Source organism: Scylla paramamosain, chromosome 39 (assembly GCF_035594125.1).
Source record: "Scylla paramamosain isolate STU-SP2022 chromosome 39, ASM3559412v1, whole genome shotgun sequence".
Lineage (NCBI taxonomy): Eukaryota > Metazoa > Arthropoda > Malacostraca > Decapoda > Portunidae > Scylla > Scylla paramamosain.
The window spans coordinates 890,746-907,500 of NC_087189.1; the positions used below are offsets into that span (position 1 = coordinate 890,746).

The 16,755-nt window shown below is 43.8% G+C and overlaps 2 protein-coding genes across 13 annotated transcripts; one reads left to right on the forward strand and one right to left on the reverse strand.

The window, feature by feature from the left end:
- The first annotated feature begins 722 nt into the window (after positions 1-722).
- LOC135091970 (cell surface glycoprotein 1-like) lies at positions 723-8,462 on the forward strand. 10 transcript variants are annotated; one of them, XM_063990049.1, is made up of 9 exons: positions 1,430-1,774; positions 1,911-2,091; positions 2,448-2,606; positions 3,501-3,626; positions 4,048-4,149; positions 4,536-4,659; positions 4,869-5,316; positions 5,930-6,017; positions 6,153-8,462. In XM_063990049.1, the coding sequence occupies exons 3-9, from the start codon at positions 2,460-2,462 to the stop codon at positions 7,650-7,652; spliced, it is 2,535 nt and encodes an 844-aa protein (XP_063846119.1). In that variant the 5' UTR covers positions 1,430-1,774; positions 1,911-2,091; positions 2,448-2,459; the 3' UTR covers positions 7,653-8,462. The 10 variants fall into 10 exon arrangements, with proteins under 10 accessions (XP_063846122.1, XP_063846120.1, XP_063846117.1 ...); XM_063990052.1 differs by lacking the exons at positions 1,430-1,774; positions 1,911-2,091 and adding an exon at positions 723-841; XM_063990050.1 differs by lacking the exons at positions 1,430-1,774; positions 1,911-2,091 and adding an exon at positions 753-1,117.
- A 269-nt stretch (positions 8,463-8,731) lies between these two features.
- LOC135091973 (zinc finger matrin-type protein 5-like) lies at positions 8,732-16,202 on the reverse strand. 3 transcript variants are annotated; one of them, XM_063990067.1, is made up of 6 exons: positions 15,884-16,202; positions 12,023-12,219; positions 11,250-11,396; positions 10,154-10,316; positions 9,600-9,737; positions 8,732-9,097 (listed from the first exon to the last, which is right to left on the reverse strand). In XM_063990067.1, exons 4-6 carry the CDS (start codon positions 10,278-10,280, stop codon positions 8,820-8,822), a joined length of 543 nt encoding a protein of 180 aa, XP_063846137.1. In that variant the 5' UTR covers positions 10,281-10,316; positions 11,250-11,396; positions 12,023-12,219; positions 15,884-16,202; the 3' UTR covers positions 8,732-8,819. The 3 variants fall into 3 exon arrangements, with proteins under 3 accessions (XP_063846137.1, XP_063846138.1, XP_063846139.1); XM_063990068.1 differs by having other exon boundaries at positions 12,008-12,219; positions 15,884-16,159; XM_063990069.1 differs by lacking the exon at positions 12,023-12,219 and having other exon boundaries at positions 15,884-16,159.
- Between the last annotated feature and the right edge of the window lie 553 nt (positions 16,203-16,755).

Sequence of the window (16,755 nt, forward strand, 5' to 3'; positions counted from 1 at the left end):
GAAGTAATATTACCACGACCTCCAACTGTAAACCCAATATCACTGTATTCTTATGGAGTTTAATCCCTCAGAATCGCCACGCCAGCGTCTTGCATGGGCGGGGCCGACAGATGTACGTAAGTAGCGGAGCAATACTGGGAAAAGCGAGTCAGTGGCATTAATAAGTACATCCTTCCGTCATTACGTTTCAAGAAGACTTAGCTGGCTGACATTTCTGGGTACATGTATTCTCTCTCTCTCTCTCTCTCTCTCTCTCTCTCTCTCTCTCTCTCTCTCTCTCTCTCTCTCTCTCTCGTAGAACATCATTATAGACAAACAACCAGTCACTGATAAGACACACGGGAAGGCGAGAAACAAATGCACTTTAAGATTTTCAAAAGCCAGCAACACTTCATGGTATCTGCGCGTTTCATTTCCCACGGGTAGTGTTGTGTGGGAGTTGCAGTGACATATGTTGAGATGCGTTACGAGTGACCAGGATTAATGTCCTCCATGTGAAGATAAGATAGCAGAGGAAGAGCAGTGGTATTTTCTTATCAAAGAAGGCGTACCAATCTTTACACACAACTTCCCACGTTGCAAAAGGTACACGAGCTTTTGATATGTAACGCCACACAACGCACGATGTCACATGAACCGTATCCCTTTTATATCTTCATGGGATAGTTTAATAATCTCGTTTAGTTGATGGAATAATGGTAACAATGACAAGAGTTATGTTGGTATAGCTGGCAGCCATCTCAGCCAGTCCCGCCAGGAAATGACAGAGGGGTGGCCTGCTCGGGGGGCGGCACTGTGACCCTCACTTGCCCCTAGCCCTTGTTTACAAGTTGCTGGAAAGGTGGGGAAGCTAACATTTTATACCAAAGCAAGGGAGCATAAAGGGACGTCAATTAACCAATCCACAAGCCCCCTCGTGTTATCTTGTGAATGTACTCAACATTTCCTACAGTTGGCTTGTGTTGCTTTTGGTCAGCGGATGTTTCGCCCTTTCCGTAGAAAGTGACAAAAGCATACATACAAGTGAGTTGGGTTACTTATATTCTTCAACGGGTGCGAGGAGGAGGTGGGACGTGGATCGTTATTACAACTTTGCTGCTTTTAAACGCATTATCAGGTTTGGTGACGAAATGTTTCCTGTGAAGATTAGATTGATTCGAGAAAAAAAAGAAAAAAAAACTGCTAGTGGTGGTGATGTTGGTGGTGGTTGCAGTAGTGTGAGGGGATTAAGAAAAAAAGGTGGTGAGCTTGTCTGTAGAGAGACGGACTCTAAAAAAAAAAATTATTTGTGTTAGTAAAATGTTGATCCGTGAAAGATATTAGTGGTGGTGGTGGTGGTGGTAATCGAGTGAGTGACAGCCGGTTCGTGGAAACATTACAGCAAAAGAACATAATGGAGACTGCAAAGCGCCAGTACGTAAACGCATGGCAGTGGTGGCGGTGGTGGTGGTGGTGTGAAGTACTGAATAAAAAGTACTGGTCATGTGAGGAAAGGTAGAGGAATTACCTTGATCGAAAATTCATTGCTGTTTTTTCAGTCATCCAAGCTGTGACGCTTCCTTCCTCTGCGACTCAAACTGACGTGTTTTTGTTTGTTAAGCGATGGCAAACAGGCGGTGCATAGCCTTCCAGTGACACGCCACCACCACCACCACCACGCCTCCTAGCCCACGGAAGAGGCACTTAGGAGGACTACCGCAACAGAATATCGCCGCCCCGCTCTGGACAAGCTACTGACTTTGCAAATGATTTCGTTTAATTATTTGTGTGTTTGGTAAAGTTCAATGAGTACCTACATACAGAACATTTTTTTACCCCACTGATTGCAAAATAAAATAAATACATAGATGAATATAGAAGTAATACACTGAAAGGCATGCGGATAATTTACATTTTCGTTTGTGAAACAGCGAATTTCAAATGGTTGCGGTTCAGGGCTGCGGAAGGCGATGTTCAGTCTGTAGATGTGCTATGAATCTTTTGCCGAATGACTTAGCTGTTATGGCGCCGAATATTGTCACTCACTTTTGTTGTGGCGAGCGCTGATAAACTGCACTGCCTTCCTTTCGTCAGTGTTCGTCCGGTAGGTTGGTGAGTAGCGGAGGCAGTGCAGTGCTTTGCTGTTCAGACTACGACTAGTGTAATGAACATAAGAACATAAAAAAAAAAATAAGAGAAGCTGCAAGAAGCCATCAGACATACACGTGGCAGTCCCTGAATAAAATTGACCTTTGTATTTCCACCCATCATCCCCATCCACAAATTTGTCTAGTCTTTTAAAGCTCCCTAATGACTCAGCACTAACAACGTGATTGCTGAGTCCATTTCATTCATATACCACTCTTCTTGAGAACCATAACAAACCAGCTCCACCACCACCATTACTTCCCCACACCTGCAAAGATACGAGTGGGGAAAGAGCATCAACCGCATTTTTATTTCCGCAGCAGTGAGTGAGCATGACGTCCCTACGAGCAACGCCCTCAGCACCACAAGGAGGTGGAGGAGGAGGAGGAGGAGGCGGAGGCATGAAGCACCAGTCCTCGGCCGTGCTGAGTGAGGAGGCCAACTCTAAAATATTCTCTCTCCTGCCCCCGAAATCTCAGGTGTGTGCTGGTGGTGGTGGTGGTGGTGATGGGTGTCACTCAAAAAGAAGGTAGGTCAGTGAATGGATTGTAGTTGAGTGTATGATTATTACAGATACTAGTAGTAGTAGTAGTAGTAGTAGTAGTAGTAGTAGTAGTAGTAGTAGTAGTTTTAGTAGTAGTAGTAGCTGTTGTTGTAGTAATAATATAACTTGTATTCGTGTGTCTATTCAGGTTAGTTACAGTCACTTAATCAGTACCTGGTATCCTTATCAGCACAATAGATACAGATATTCGTGTCTGCAGACGATATATCTGTTCATTTCTTTATATCAGCCTTATCAGGATACCGCTGGTTGAAGTAAACTTGTCAACAACTTCCACTAGAAATTATATACGTGCATCTCAGCGTAACGAGGAACCAAGACAAAATACAAACTGATTATTACCATCACTATTTTGTTGACCTGCCATTAGTATTATCTGCTATCTCACTCCTCTCCCTATACGTGAGTGTGTGTGGTGGTACTGATGATATTTTTACTCTAGTTATCAGCCCTTCATTCTCTTCACTGGTAAACTCCGGAACTCCCCACCTGCTTCTGTATTTCCCCCTGCCTTTGATTTGAACTGCTTCGGGAGGAACGTTTCAAGACACTTTTCAAATTTTTGGGTAATTCTTTTCTGTCTATGCTCTGTGAGGACTAACGTTCATAGGGCCTTTTTATTTATTTTTTTTTATTTTTATGCTATTTTTTTTTTTTGTCCTTGGACGGAACCCCTTATACATAAATAACACTAAATAGAAGAAGCCGGAATGCGTGCACAAGATTCAGAGACAAGGTATATTGATATGTATGTATTTTGTATCTTCTGTGTATTTTCACCAATCAACTAAACACTGGTGGGTGGCAGGTGAAGGCGGCGGGCGTGGTGGCGGTGTTCGAAGCAGATCCGCCCACGTACGGGGACTGGCGGCCTCTCCTGACGGGCGTCGCCACTCTCACCAAGGATCGCGCCAGAAAATGCTACTTCATTCAGGTGAGGCGCGGCAAACACTCCTAGGCCAGCATTCATAAACGCTTTCTCACCACGACTATTTTCTAAAGCGACAGAGATGGTTAGCCGAGTTCTCAAGAACGTTTCTCCTTTTAATGTAGAAGTCTTGTTAACTTATCAATAAAACCGTGAAAAAAAAAACATCCTTAAAACCCCGTGTAACTTCAATGAGAGCCTTTTGCAGGTGCGGCGTGGAAGTGTTTCAGAATACGGGCCTTGAAGAGAGAAATAGATAGACAAGTAGCTAGACAGGGAGCTTAATGTTCTTACCTCACCATTTGGGGCTAATCTTTATTTTTTTGTATCATTATAGACTGTGGACTCATTTCTCTCTCTCTCTCTCTCTCTCTCTCTCTCTCTCTCTCTCTCTCTCTCTCTCTCTCTCTCTCTCTCTCTCTCTCAGTTGTTTGACATGGTGGCGTGGGAGTTGGTGCGCGAGGATGTGATCAAGCGGGATTCTACATATCACTTCTCCACGACGCTCTTCCACCAGTTCCAAGTTGAGGTCAGTCCACACACACACACACACACACACACACACACACACACCAGGGAAGCTAAACTTTCTGTAGCTTCGTTGGTAATTGCACACCTACACACCTAAAGATGAAATTGATGTACTTTTCATTCGTTTTATTGGATTACTTTAGAATGGAAGCTTTTAAGACGTCGTTTTCTTCTTTGCCTTGTCTTTTCTTTCTCTTTTTAAATCATATCGATGTTTGCTTTACATGTTGATGCGCGGCGCCTTATGACTCCGTTGTTGTGGGGAGGTATCGGTCCTTCCTTTCTTGTTAATCTGGTGCTTCCGAATGCGTAAGGAAGCATTATTTTGTCATTCTGTCTTTGTCTTGTTCTCATCCTGCCTCCCCGGCTGCGTCCCTTCCTCAGAACGTCATGATTGGACTGCGGTTCGCGTGGGAAGGGGACGCCCGCACCTTTGCTAGCGTCGTGCATGACATAGTGTCTGGCCAGGCCACCACCAAGGGCGAGGAAGGGCCATCTTCTCCCGACAGTAAGTAGTAAGGCATTCTCTATCGCTCATGTCTTGCGTCGGGTACTTCTGTAAAGTGTGATTCTTGGCGCGAGTCGGCTGGCTGGTTGATTGCGAGAGAAAACCAGCGTTATCTCTGCACACACGTAAGAGTTGACTTGTATTTTCACTCTTTCATACTACTTCTACCACTACTACAAACTAACTTTTCTCTCCCTTCTCGACCACAGAGCAGCCCACCTCCCCGATCACGCGAGTCATACAGCAACAGACAAACGGAACGGAGGGAGCAAGACACAGGAAGGAACAAGTATACATCCCCTCAGAAACAACGGAGGGGTCACAGACATCGAAACCTTCAGCACTACAGCCCCGCAAACAGGCACCACCGCCTCCTAAGCAACCCCCACCGTGTCCCAAGCAGCCGCCACAGAAAGGGAAAGGGAAAGACACGCAGGAGGAAACACAAGAACGCCAGACACAACAGAAAACGGAGACGCCACGAGCACAGCAGGAGGCGAGGAGACACCAGAGGCCAGCCGCAGCTTCGCCTACTCCGCCACAACAACAAGGCGTGGATCAGGTCGCCCAGCTAGGATTCGCTGGAATGGCGCTGACATCCCCCGCTGACAAGGCTGCCGCAACACTTGACAGGCGGCGAGCAGGGAAGAAAATCACGTGAGTTACCCGCCCTTGGTTTTAATTCAGAAATGCTTTGCTCTCGCCACGACAATTTTTCAAGGCCACAGAGATGATTAGACGGCTTTCAAGACTATTTCTCCTGTTGATAATGTAGAAAGCTTATCAATCTATCACCAAAACAGTAAACATAACAGCAAACACACCCTTAATAACTTCAACTAGAGCCTTTTGCAAGTCATCGAGCACCGGACAGAATATAGTGTCTTGTGTTTTGAATTCCCTCAAACGTAACGGCGTCATATCTACCACACCTCTGTAGTGGGAGTAATTGTAGTGTTCAAGGGTGCTTTCACGAGTCTTTATGCCATGACGTCTACTCAAACTAGTCTCGGCGTCCCATTTATCACAAACTTGAAGGAGTAACTAGTGTTTTGAAGGGTGTTTTCATAAGTGCCCTGGTAGCGTGGCGGGGACTGCATCACTAACAGGAGCAACACTCATGACAAAGCATCGTATTTTGAAACTGTTAGGGTCTTATAGGGGTGTTCCCAAGGGTTACACATAATTACAAAGGTTCTAATGGCTATTTTTTTTTTTTTTCCTATTTCTTCTTATTCATCTTATTCTTTCTTTTTTTTTTTTTTCACAGGAAGGATATGATTGGTCAGCCTACGGACTTCCGCCACGTGTATCATGTTGGCTTTGACCCAGGCCCATCGCCCTCTCCCGGCCTCGCGGTGAGTGGCGCCCTTGTGGTGGTGGTAGTAGTAGAAGCAGCAATGAGTCACACGTTACTGCACTCTGTGGTAAGTGATGACAACATATTTTCATTTATCTGTTTATTTATCTATTTTTTTTTTCTTTCTGTACAGAGTGAAGAGCAACAGAGGCGTGTCCTACCACCCGCCGTGCCCGCCCCGCCACCCCCATCCCTCAACCACGCCCCCGCCCACGCCCTCTCCACCCGCACATTGTCCCGCAATCTCTCCAAGCCTGGGGAGAAACCGCCCCCTCCCCCATCCAGCCCCGTCACCAAGGCACCTCCCTCCCACCCTCCTGCCCAGCCGTCCCCCTCCCCAACCCCTACCGAGTCCCAGCCTCCTCCTTCCCCTACCAAACCCTCCCCTCCCCCAGCCTCTATCACTCCTCCACCTCCACCAACTCCCACCACCCCTCCCCCTATCTTACCTACCCAGCCTCATCCTGTCCCTGTCATCCCTACCCAGTCTCCTCCTCTCCCTCCTCCTCCTACTCCTCCTCCTACCCCCCTCACTCCCGAATCTCCTCCTTCTCCTCCTTCCTCTCCTAGTCCTCCAGATTCCTCCATTCCTACATCTCGTCCAGATCCTTCGCCTTCTCCTCCTCCTTCAGTTTCCTCTTCCCCTGTTTCAGAAAATGATGACCTCTCTCTCTCTCCTACTAATACGCTCACCACCACTTCGCCTCCACCTCAAGATTTAGTCTCCCCCACCACACCTACCACATCACCACTACCACAACCAGCAACAACAACCACAGCCACCAGTAGCGATGACAGGACCCCAGTCACCCCTCCTACCACCACAATCACCTCCACCGCCACCCCCATCAGCGACACGCCCTCCCCTACCCCTGACGCGGAGGCGGGTGAAGTGGCGACTGAAAGATACGAATCCCTAAGCTCGGAACTCGAACGTGTGACTCAGAATCACGAGAACCAAGAAGGCGTAGATACAGAGAGAGAACCTTCAGTAGAACCTGTTACTTGTGTTGGTTCGCCTTCTCCTCCTCCTTCTCCTCCTCCTGACGTTCCAAATGATCCTGTTCCTTCTCCTCCTCCTTCTATTACTTTTCCTTCTTCTTCTTCTTCCACTTCTTCTTCTTCCAGTGATGAGGATAATTGTGGAAGTGAGGGAGGTGAGAATAATTCATCCACTCCCTCACCCACATCTTCATCCACACTCACAGACACACACACACGCCCAGACACAGCCGCAGACCCACAGATAGACACAAACACACCCACAAATACAGCCACACTCACGGACACGCCCACAGATACACCCACACCACCTACACCCCAACCCACACTCACAGACACACTCACAGACACACCCACACCTCAACCTGCACCCACAGATACACCCACACCACCCACACCCCAACCCACACCCACAGATACACCCACATCACCCACACCACCCACACCCACATCACCCACACCAGTAGTCTTACCCATTCCACCTCCTCCACCAAGACAGAGGAGGAAGAGAGATTCCATTCCTTCCATCATTCCACGTCCTTCCTCCTCCTCCTCCTCCACCTCTGATCCACCTCCGTCTCCTCCTCCTCCCTCCTTCGCCCCTCCCGTCTTTGTTCCACCGCGTAAGTAGATAAGTCAGTAGTTCTCTCTCTCTCTCTCTCTCTCTCTCTCTCTCTCTCTCTCTCTCTCTCTCTCTCTCTCGTCATTTCGTTTACCTATTTATTGGATTTTTTTTTGTTATTGATATGAAGGTGATATAATTTGGGAGGTTATTGATGATTGTGATGCATAGAATAGTGATTGTATAGTGGCAGTACGCTATTCGAATTCGTGTGTGTGTGTGTGTGTGTGTGTGTTATCACCATAATCTATATTTACCTGTATCTCATTATTTCAGACCAATGCGCTTTAATTATTATCCCGCTGTATATTATTTTATTTATTGATTTTATTTATTAATTTTTTTTGCTGTTAATATATCCACGGTGGTGTTGAATACCCTTTACGTGGGGGAAGAAAGGGGGGTGGGGGGTGATGGCTCTCTCCCCTTCCTGCAGTGTCACCGGTGATTTACTCTCGCAACTGCCTAATTTGTCGTAACTGACCGTCATGGCACCTCAGTTTGTGTAAGTGCTCTTGGTGGGTTTAGATTATAATTTGAAATAACACAGAAATTATCGAATATTCAGTGGTGTGTGTGTGTGTTTGTGTTTCTCTCTCTCTCTCTGTGATGAAGTGACGGGATTTTAAGAGTGTTTTTACGGTTCCAGTGACAAACAAGATTTCTATATCAAAAGGAGAAACACTCTTAAGAACCTGGCTGGTCATCACTGTGGCCTTTGAAAGTAGTTGTTGTGAGAAAGTAAAGCTTTTCTGAATACGACCTCGAGTTATCACGAGTCTGCCGAAGTGTAAATTGTAAATAAAGAGAAATCGAGTTTGTGAAGCCTTTCTTTCCTCACGGGTTCCTTGTTGTGTCCTGCCGGCGACGCAGAAGGCAAGCAGGGAACAGCCACGCTTTTCCTTCCCAGCGCTCGTGTTAAAGATTAGTCCTAGTAAATAAATCTCCAAGTGTTTTCCCCCCACCTTTTCCTCCAGTTTCCCTAGTGTTTGAGAGAGAGAGAGAGAGAGAGAGAGAGACTCCTCAATAATTAAAAAAAAAGACCAAATATAAAAAAAAACACCCAAAGGAAAAAAAATAACTTTCCATTTATTTGTATCATAACTTCCATTTTATTTCCTTCTAAAGAATAAAAAACAAAAAAAAAAAAGTCCATCTATTTGAACACCCAAACACTCAACCCCACTCAGCAAATTCCACTTGAAGGTAGCATTGAGGTGTGACAGGAGCGAGGGAAGGGGGCAAGCGAGGCAGGGATAGCAAAGCAGGTGGCAGAGGGGTGTTCAGGGGTGCCAGGATCTCTACAGGGTCAGGAGCAGGGCCAGGCAGAGCGTCAGAGTCTTCAGTGAGTGGTACTTTTCGTTGCTTGAGCCAGGAGTCAACAGAGAGGTCAAGTCCTTCTCTCTGTGCCGTTGGGATCTGCATCTTGCGTTCCTGTCTCTCTTCTTCTAGTGCTGCAGAGGGGAGTGGTGGTGTTAATAGGGTGCTCTGTGGTGGTGGTGTGTGTTTTGTTGGTGTTGGTGTGTTTTGTGGTGGTGTTGATGTGTTTGGTGGTGTGCGTGTGTGTGTGTGTGGGTGTATGTGTGTGTTGTGGTGGTGTGTGTGCGTGTGTGTGTTGTGTGGTGCTGGTGTGTTTTTGGTGTATGTTGCATGTTGCTATTGCTCATTCCTGTGGTCTATTCTGTTCTCTAATGGTTGACTACGTGGTTACAAAAAAAGCCTTCACGTTTTCTCAGCATAACATTCACTTCTTACTCAAAATGTCAAACAATGAAATGCATATATGCTGATTCATACCATCCCTATCTCCACGCTATCCTTAAAACACAAAAAAATAATCAATATTCCCTTCTTAAACTAACACAAACACAACAGACTTCACTAACAAATAAATAATGCTAAAACAAACAGCTAATCCTTCTATCCATCTCACAAGAGGCACACCGCGGCACTTACCCAGCTGTTGGAGTGCCTCAGTGCCAGCCTGGGTGAGGTGGGAGAACACACAGGAGTCGCCAAACGAACACTCCTGCCCCGAAAGAAAACGGCGACACTTGCTTTTCTTAGCCTCGTCCTCCAGCCTCTCCCGTGCGTCTGTCGGGTAGTGTGCTGGTTAATAATGTACTGGTGGGGGGTTGGGGGTGTGGTGGTATACTGGGAGGGAGGGAAGCGTATAAATTGGGGGGGCTGGGGAGGTGTGCTAGAAGGGAAGGAGTGCATAAGTTTATTTTTCTACGTGTTTTTTGTTATCTTTCCTATTTATCACTCTCTAACGCACAAGACACAAGAAAGAAAACGAAACGAAGAAGGCAAAAATACAAATCACACACACACGCACTTAAAATTTATCACTCCAACACTTAAGAAGCAAGAAAATTATAAAAAAAAAGAAAAAAAGTGACAAATGCATCCCAAATACGAGAAAAAAAGAGAAGAGCATAAAAAAAAAAAAATAAATAAATAAAAAAAATAAATAAAATATATAAATAAATAAATAACAGCACACTCACTCTTGAATTTATCATAGTGTGCCCTGCGTTGCTTGATGTGGTGGTGTCCCGTGCGGTGCTTCTTGAACGCCTCATCACTGTAAGGGTAGGAACAGTCACAGAAGTCACAGTAGTACCTCTTCACCATGGCGGCGGCTCCTCCTGCCTCCCTTCCTTAAGCTGCCTGTGAAAGATGCAGGTGTTTTATTTATTTATTTATTTATTTATTTATCTACTTTTTTATTCTTTTTCTCCTGCCTCTTCTTCCTCTTCCAGAGTTTACCAGAGAAAGGGATGAATGATTGAGAATACTGGTTAACTCTTGCATTAGAGAGGTGGACAGAATAGGGGTGAGAGAAAGAAGAAAGTCAAGTCTTGTGCAGCGAGGCCGCGGGAGGAGGGGAGGCATGCAGTTAGCAAGATCAGAAGAGCAGTTAGCATGAAAATAGCGGTAGAAGACAGCTAGATATGCAACACTGCGGTGGTGAGAGAGAGGCTGAAGAGGAGAGGAGAAGAGGAGAGGAGTTGATGAGACGAAAAGCTTTTGATTCCACCCTGTCTAGAAGAGCAGTATGAGTGGAACCCCCCCCAGACATGTGAAGCATACTCCATACATGGACATACATGGACTCCATACGTGTGTGTGTGTGTGTGTGTGTGTTAAGGTAGAATGCAGGCGAGGTCGTCAGGGGTGGGGTGAGTGGCCACATCAACAGTACGTCAACTGATCAGTACACTTGGAGTGTCAGCCCAGCGGGTGGCTGGGTGTGGAGTGTGGAGTGTGGTGTGAGGCCAGTGGATCAGAGAGGCGGCAGAGCTACTGGCCAAGTCACTTTAAAGATGAAGCTAAATATTTATTCACATTGAAAATAACTTAACTTGTATAATGATGCTAATATTAATGTGGTATTATTATTGTTATTATTATTATTATTATTATTATTATTATTATTATTATTATTATTATAAATCAAACAAGTAGTACAAAAGATGTGTGTGTGTGTGTGTGTGTGTATGAAGATTTCACACATTAATCTGAACGAACAAGGAAAAAGGAGCAGCTCTCTCTCTCTCTCTCTCTCTCTCTCAGTGAATGGTAAATACAGCAGCGTCTCACCTTGTGGCCTTCCCCCCTAGGGTCCCACCGCCTCGCTAGTGACTCTTGGGGTTGTTGGCGGCGATGTAGTGGTACAGCACGACCATGAGGAACAGCGACACTCCCAGGATGTTGACGAACACTGCCAGCTGCACGTCGGAGATCATTCTGCGGACCAAGGGCGGGGGTGATGTAAAGGAACGCAAAGGAGGAGCAAGAAGTGGTTGACGGTGATTAGAAGGTTAGTGAATAGGGTTATTGCTGGTTGTTTGCTTGTTAAATGTATTGATGGTGATTTAAAGGTTATTTATTTATTTATTAGTTGTTTGTTTGTTATACGCTTCGTTTGTGAGGTAATAGTGATGTGATAGATTATAAAGGAAGGATAAATAGTGATGGATTTGGTTAGAATTGGTTAATAGCGGCACTCGTGAAGAATTGGGGTCCCTGCCAGCTAGCCAGCCCGGGACCAGTTTTCCACGAGTGTCACACCGGCTACAGACACAGACAGACAGACAGACAGACACGCACACACCCCACACCGGCCCAAGACTGACAGACGGACAAACACATCGGCTCAAAACAAACAAACTGACAAACAGACTTACAGAGGGACAGGCACCGGCCCCAGACAGACAGACAGACAGACAGACAGACAAGACTAAACATCCCTTCAACTCATACACTCCCGCAAAATATACCTTAAAACTCGCATATATCCCTTAACTAATACCTTGTACCTATTCTCACGTGTCCTAAATGATCACCCGCACCTTTACCTGTCCTCATCTCACCTGTCAGTCTGTCAGGAGGGTCAGGAATGAAAGACGTGTGCGATTGCTTCTGTTGATCTCCTCCTCTTCCTCTTCTTCTTCCTCTCCTCTTGTCAACAAACAGTCTGCTGCCACGTCTCTGCACGCCAGAATAATAGTCATGGCATCTCTTCTGTCTATTTACGATTGTTTTACTAGTTTCTTCCGTTTCTGAGTATCTGAAAGTTTTTATTTATATATTTTATTAATTATGGGATCATTTTTGTCCCTTAGGTGCTGAAAACAATACTGTATTTAGATTTACATGGGATGCTGCAGTTACTATTAGTTTACTAGATTCCTCCATCTTTTATTGTGTAAAAGTCGATATTAAGGTGTTTTGTAAATTATAAGGTTATTTTTGCCTTTCAATGTTTGAAATAGGGATATATTAATATTTCCTGGATGATGGATGCCGTCTTATTTCTTTGTTATTCTTCGATTTCATACAGTAGAATATATATAATAATTATTATAACTCAAGTTTTACCTTGATAATGGTGGACAAAGATTGAATTTATATATCTTGAAATAATGTCTGAATATTAACAAAATAATAGTAACGCCATCTGACATAGTTTGGCGCGGAAATTTGAATCCACTTACCCGAGATAAATAAAATATCTCTCACTAGCGTACTATGGAACAATACATCATACTGATACATTATACAGTTGCAGTCCTTATATGGTAAAGACCATACTGCAGGGAAAGATGTATTGCTCTATCATAGGAGGTGATTGAGATGTAATGCGATGAGTCAGAGATAACGCTGTATTAATGCCCTTATAAGGAGAGAGAGAGAAAGAGAGAGAGAGAGAGAGAGAGAGAGAGAGAGAGAGAGAGAGAGAGAGAGAGAGAGAGTCAATGATATCGTGCGAATCTCCTTGTCCAGCGTACTTGTTGTCCTTCTATGGTTAAAAGTACACTTTCACGCACCTATTATCATTATTATTATTATTATTATTATTATTATTATTATTATTATTATCATTATTATTATTAGTATTATTATTACCATCATCATCATCATTTTCCTTTTTGAGTTTTTGGCTTTTCTTTTTTTTCTCTCTTGTTTTCCTTATACTTCTCTTTTTTTTCTTTTTATTATTATTTCCTCGTCTCTTTTCTCCTCTCATCTTTTTTTTTCTCTTCTCTTCTCTCGTGTTCTGAGTTCTGTTCTGTTCTGTTCTGTTATTTTCTCTTCCCTTTCTTCTTTTTTCCTCTCCATCTCTTATCTTCTTTTCTCTTCTCCCCTTTTGCCTCTCCTTTCCTCTCCAATTCTTGTTTTCTTTCCTCTTTTTTTCCTTTTTCTTTCCTTTCCTCTTCTCTCTTCTTATCTTTCCTCTCCTCTGCTTCCCATTTTTTTTTTCCGCCCTTTCCTCACCTTTTCTCTTCTCTTAACTGTCCTTTCCTCCATATCTTTCCTTTTCTCTTCTTTTCTTTCCTCCTCTCTCCTCTCTCCATCTCTTGTCTTCTTTCCTCTCTTTCTTTCCTCCCCTCCATCTCATCTCATCTCATCTCATCTCATCACTTCTCTCTCCTTTCCTCTCCATCTCTTCTTTCCTTTTATTCCTCTCTTCTCTTCCAGTTTCTTTAGCTTCTCTTGTCACATTTTCTCTCCTCTCCTTCTCTCTTCTCCTCATCTCAAGGTTTCCACAATAATCCTGCCTTGTCTGTTCGGTGTGACTGAAATAATTAATGTTGCTGTAATTATGTCAAAAAGTTTGCAATTACACGGTGTAAGATGGTGTAACTCTCTCTCTCTCTCTCTCTCTCTCTCTCTCTCTCTCTCTCTCTCTCTCTCTCTCTCTCTCTCTCTCTCTCTCTCTCTCTTTGTCAGTAGATAAAAACAACGATTCATTTCAGTCTTTGCATAATTGTCTGTTTCTTTCCACATATTGAAAATGTACGCGCGCGCGCGCGCGTACATTTTCAACACACACACACACACACACACACACACACACACACACACACACACACACACACACATATTATTATTATTATTATTACACACACTGCATAAGCATATGTACAACGAAAGACAAGGCAACACACACACACACACACACACACACACACACACACACACACACACACACACACACACACTGCATAAGCATCTGTACAACGAAAGACAAGGCAACACACACACACACACACACACACACACACACACACACACACACACACACAAACACACACACACACACACACACACACACACACACACACACACACACACACACAAACACACACACACACACACACACACACACACACACACACACACACTGCATCACCATCTGTACAACGAAAGATAAGGCAACACACACACACACACACACACGCACACACACACACACACACACACACTGCATCACCATCTGTACAACGAAAGATACGGCAACACACACACACACACACACACACACACACACACACACACACACACACACACACACACACTGCATAACAATCTGTACAACGAAAGACAAAGCAACACACACTGCATCACCATCTGTACAACGAAAAATAAGGCAACACACACACACACACACACACACACACACACACACACACACACACACACACACACACACCTTGAAATACCTTGAAAAAAAAAACACTGAATATTTACTGGGAGGGACTGAAAGGGAGTTAGGGAAGGTACCACTCGGATAACGTCACGGCTGGGGGGGGCTTGTGACGTCACGGCTGGGGGTTGATGACGTCACAGCGAGCGTTATTTACGTACGTACGTATTTCATTTTGAAAATGACCTCTCTAAAAAACGCAGCTAGACAGGAATGCTTTATAAATTAAAACTTGCTACATATTTTAACTAGTGCCACAAATAACAACACATTTCAAAACGCAGTAGTATTAAAGATATTTAAAAAGAAGTATCTGGAAACTGTTGGAACCTTCACCCCATTTAAAATCGTTCAAATGTCCACCCATTCTGGCTTAAACATAACGGAAAACACTTTAAAAAATCTGAACTATTTTCTAAAACCATTTAAAGTGAGCTACAAGCACAAATAAAAAATCTACCGAAAAAAAATTCAATATTATTGGAAGTTGAACACGAATAAAAACAAGTGTACGGTGCACGCATTTCACTGAGCGGGACGGCAACACACTTAAAAAAACACCAACTATTTTTAAAACCAATAAGAACCTAGTACAGGCTGAAATAAAAAATTTAGTTTTGGAACCGTAAAAAAAAAATACGCCGAAAACGGCCCTCTTATTTACACAAAAACCGCCAAAATCACCACTTTTCACGCAACACACGCGCTCAAATAACTTAAAAATCAACGAAATATTTTTACAAACCATAAAGTCTTAGCTACAAGCCGAAATAAAATACTTAGGAAATAAAAAAAAATAGTATTGGAACCGGAGGGGGCTGGGGAGCCTTATCCAAGATGGCGATGGGGGGCCAGCGGAGGGGACGACCAACCCTTCTCACTCATTTAAACCCTCGCCAAACTTAAACTAAGTAATGGCAGGTATATCTAACGAGCAGATATTAAAGCCTGGTCATGTGGCTCCGCTTTGCGACAGTATTGGTTTAAAACACTCAAGATAAGATAGATAATGGCTGATAAATAGAGACGACCCAGATTGTTTATTTTCATTAAGTTAAATTTTACGGTTACGAGGCTGACACAGGGATATATTGTGCTGGAGGTTAGGTGAGATGCGTTAAAATGAGTTAAAACCGTGGATTGTTCAGTTATTCATTAAAAAGTTACGTTAAGTTACCTAAATTTATTAATTAAAAAGTTATGTTAAGTTACCTAAATTTATTCTAACACTTCCTGACCTTACCTTCCCTGTGGTGGTGATGGCTGGTGGACGATGCCCCCTCCTCACTATGGCTGGCTGTCTAGCACCTTCTCACAGCCAAACTTTTCTTTATTTTGCTTGTTTTCACCCACTGCTGCCTTCGGGTGTCCACTGCTAGAGCCCACGCCTTCCTCATTACCAACTAAAGACGGTTTAACTCATGGGTAAGCCTTGGCAGCCACTGTGTATGCGTGGTTACACACACACACACACACACACACACAAAAAAAAAAACACAAATTCCGTCAGGCTGGGAGTTGAAACAGACGTTTACCAACACCACCCATAGACGCGACACACTGACTTGTCAGGCAGCAGACAGTCAGCGTTGCCAGATTGTTTTGGCCATATTATCGTACTACATAGGTTGAAATTATTGTACTTATATATATATATATATATATATATATATATATATATATATAAATATATATATATATATATATATATATATATATAGAGAGAGAGAGAGAGAGAGAGAGAGAGAGAGAGAGAGAGAGAGAGAGAGAGAGAGAGAGAGAGAGAGAGAGAGAGAGTGTGTGTGTGTGTAATGAAAAAAACAACAATGCCCTTAACAAACAAAACACTTTCCTAAATACATATCATTAATAATTGGAGAAAAACTACAGGACACTTGGTTAAGTTGTTTACTTACTATGTAGGAGATTACTGGTCTTGTTCTTCTATTATATACATCCGGCACGTCGTCAGCAGCCCCGGCACTATCTTCATTGGAGGAATATAGCACTCTTGATGTCATGTTTTTTATCATTGACTTTGATTGATTTTAGCTTATTTCTGTCTTTTGTTTTCACACGGTTTACACTAGAGAAGCAGCGCTCACAGTCAGCATT

What these genes read in the sequence shown, in the direction of transcription:
- LOC135091970 (XM_063990052.1), top strand. Translation starts at nt 2,460, where the DNA reads ATGACGTCCCTACGAGCAACGCCCTCAGCACCACAAGGAGGTGGAGGA. An exon ending in GAAAATGCTACTTCATTCAG is followed by an intron (nt 3,627 to 4,047) that starts GTGAGGCGCGGC and finishes TCTCTCTCTCAG; the next exon opens with TTGTTTGACATGGTGGCGTG. An exon ending in CGAGCAGGGAAGAAAATCAC is followed by an intron (nt 5,317 to 5,929) that starts GTGAGTTACCCG and finishes TTTTTTTCACAG; the next exon opens with GAAGGATATGATTGGTCAGC.
- LOC135091973 (XM_063990067.1), bottom strand. Translation starts at nt 10,280, where the DNA reads ATGGTGAAGAGGTACTACTGTGACTTCTGTGACTGTTCCTACCCTTAC. An exon ending in ACACTATGATAAATTCAAGA is followed by an intron (nt 9,738 to 10,153) that starts GTGAGTGTGCTG and finishes ACTACCCGACAG; the next exon opens with ACGCACGGGAGAGGCTGGAG. An exon ending in TGAGGCACTCCAACAGCTGG is followed by an intron (nt 9,098 to 9,599) that starts GTAAGTGCCGCG and finishes TCCCCTCTGCAG; the next exon opens with CACTAGAAGAAGAGAGACAG.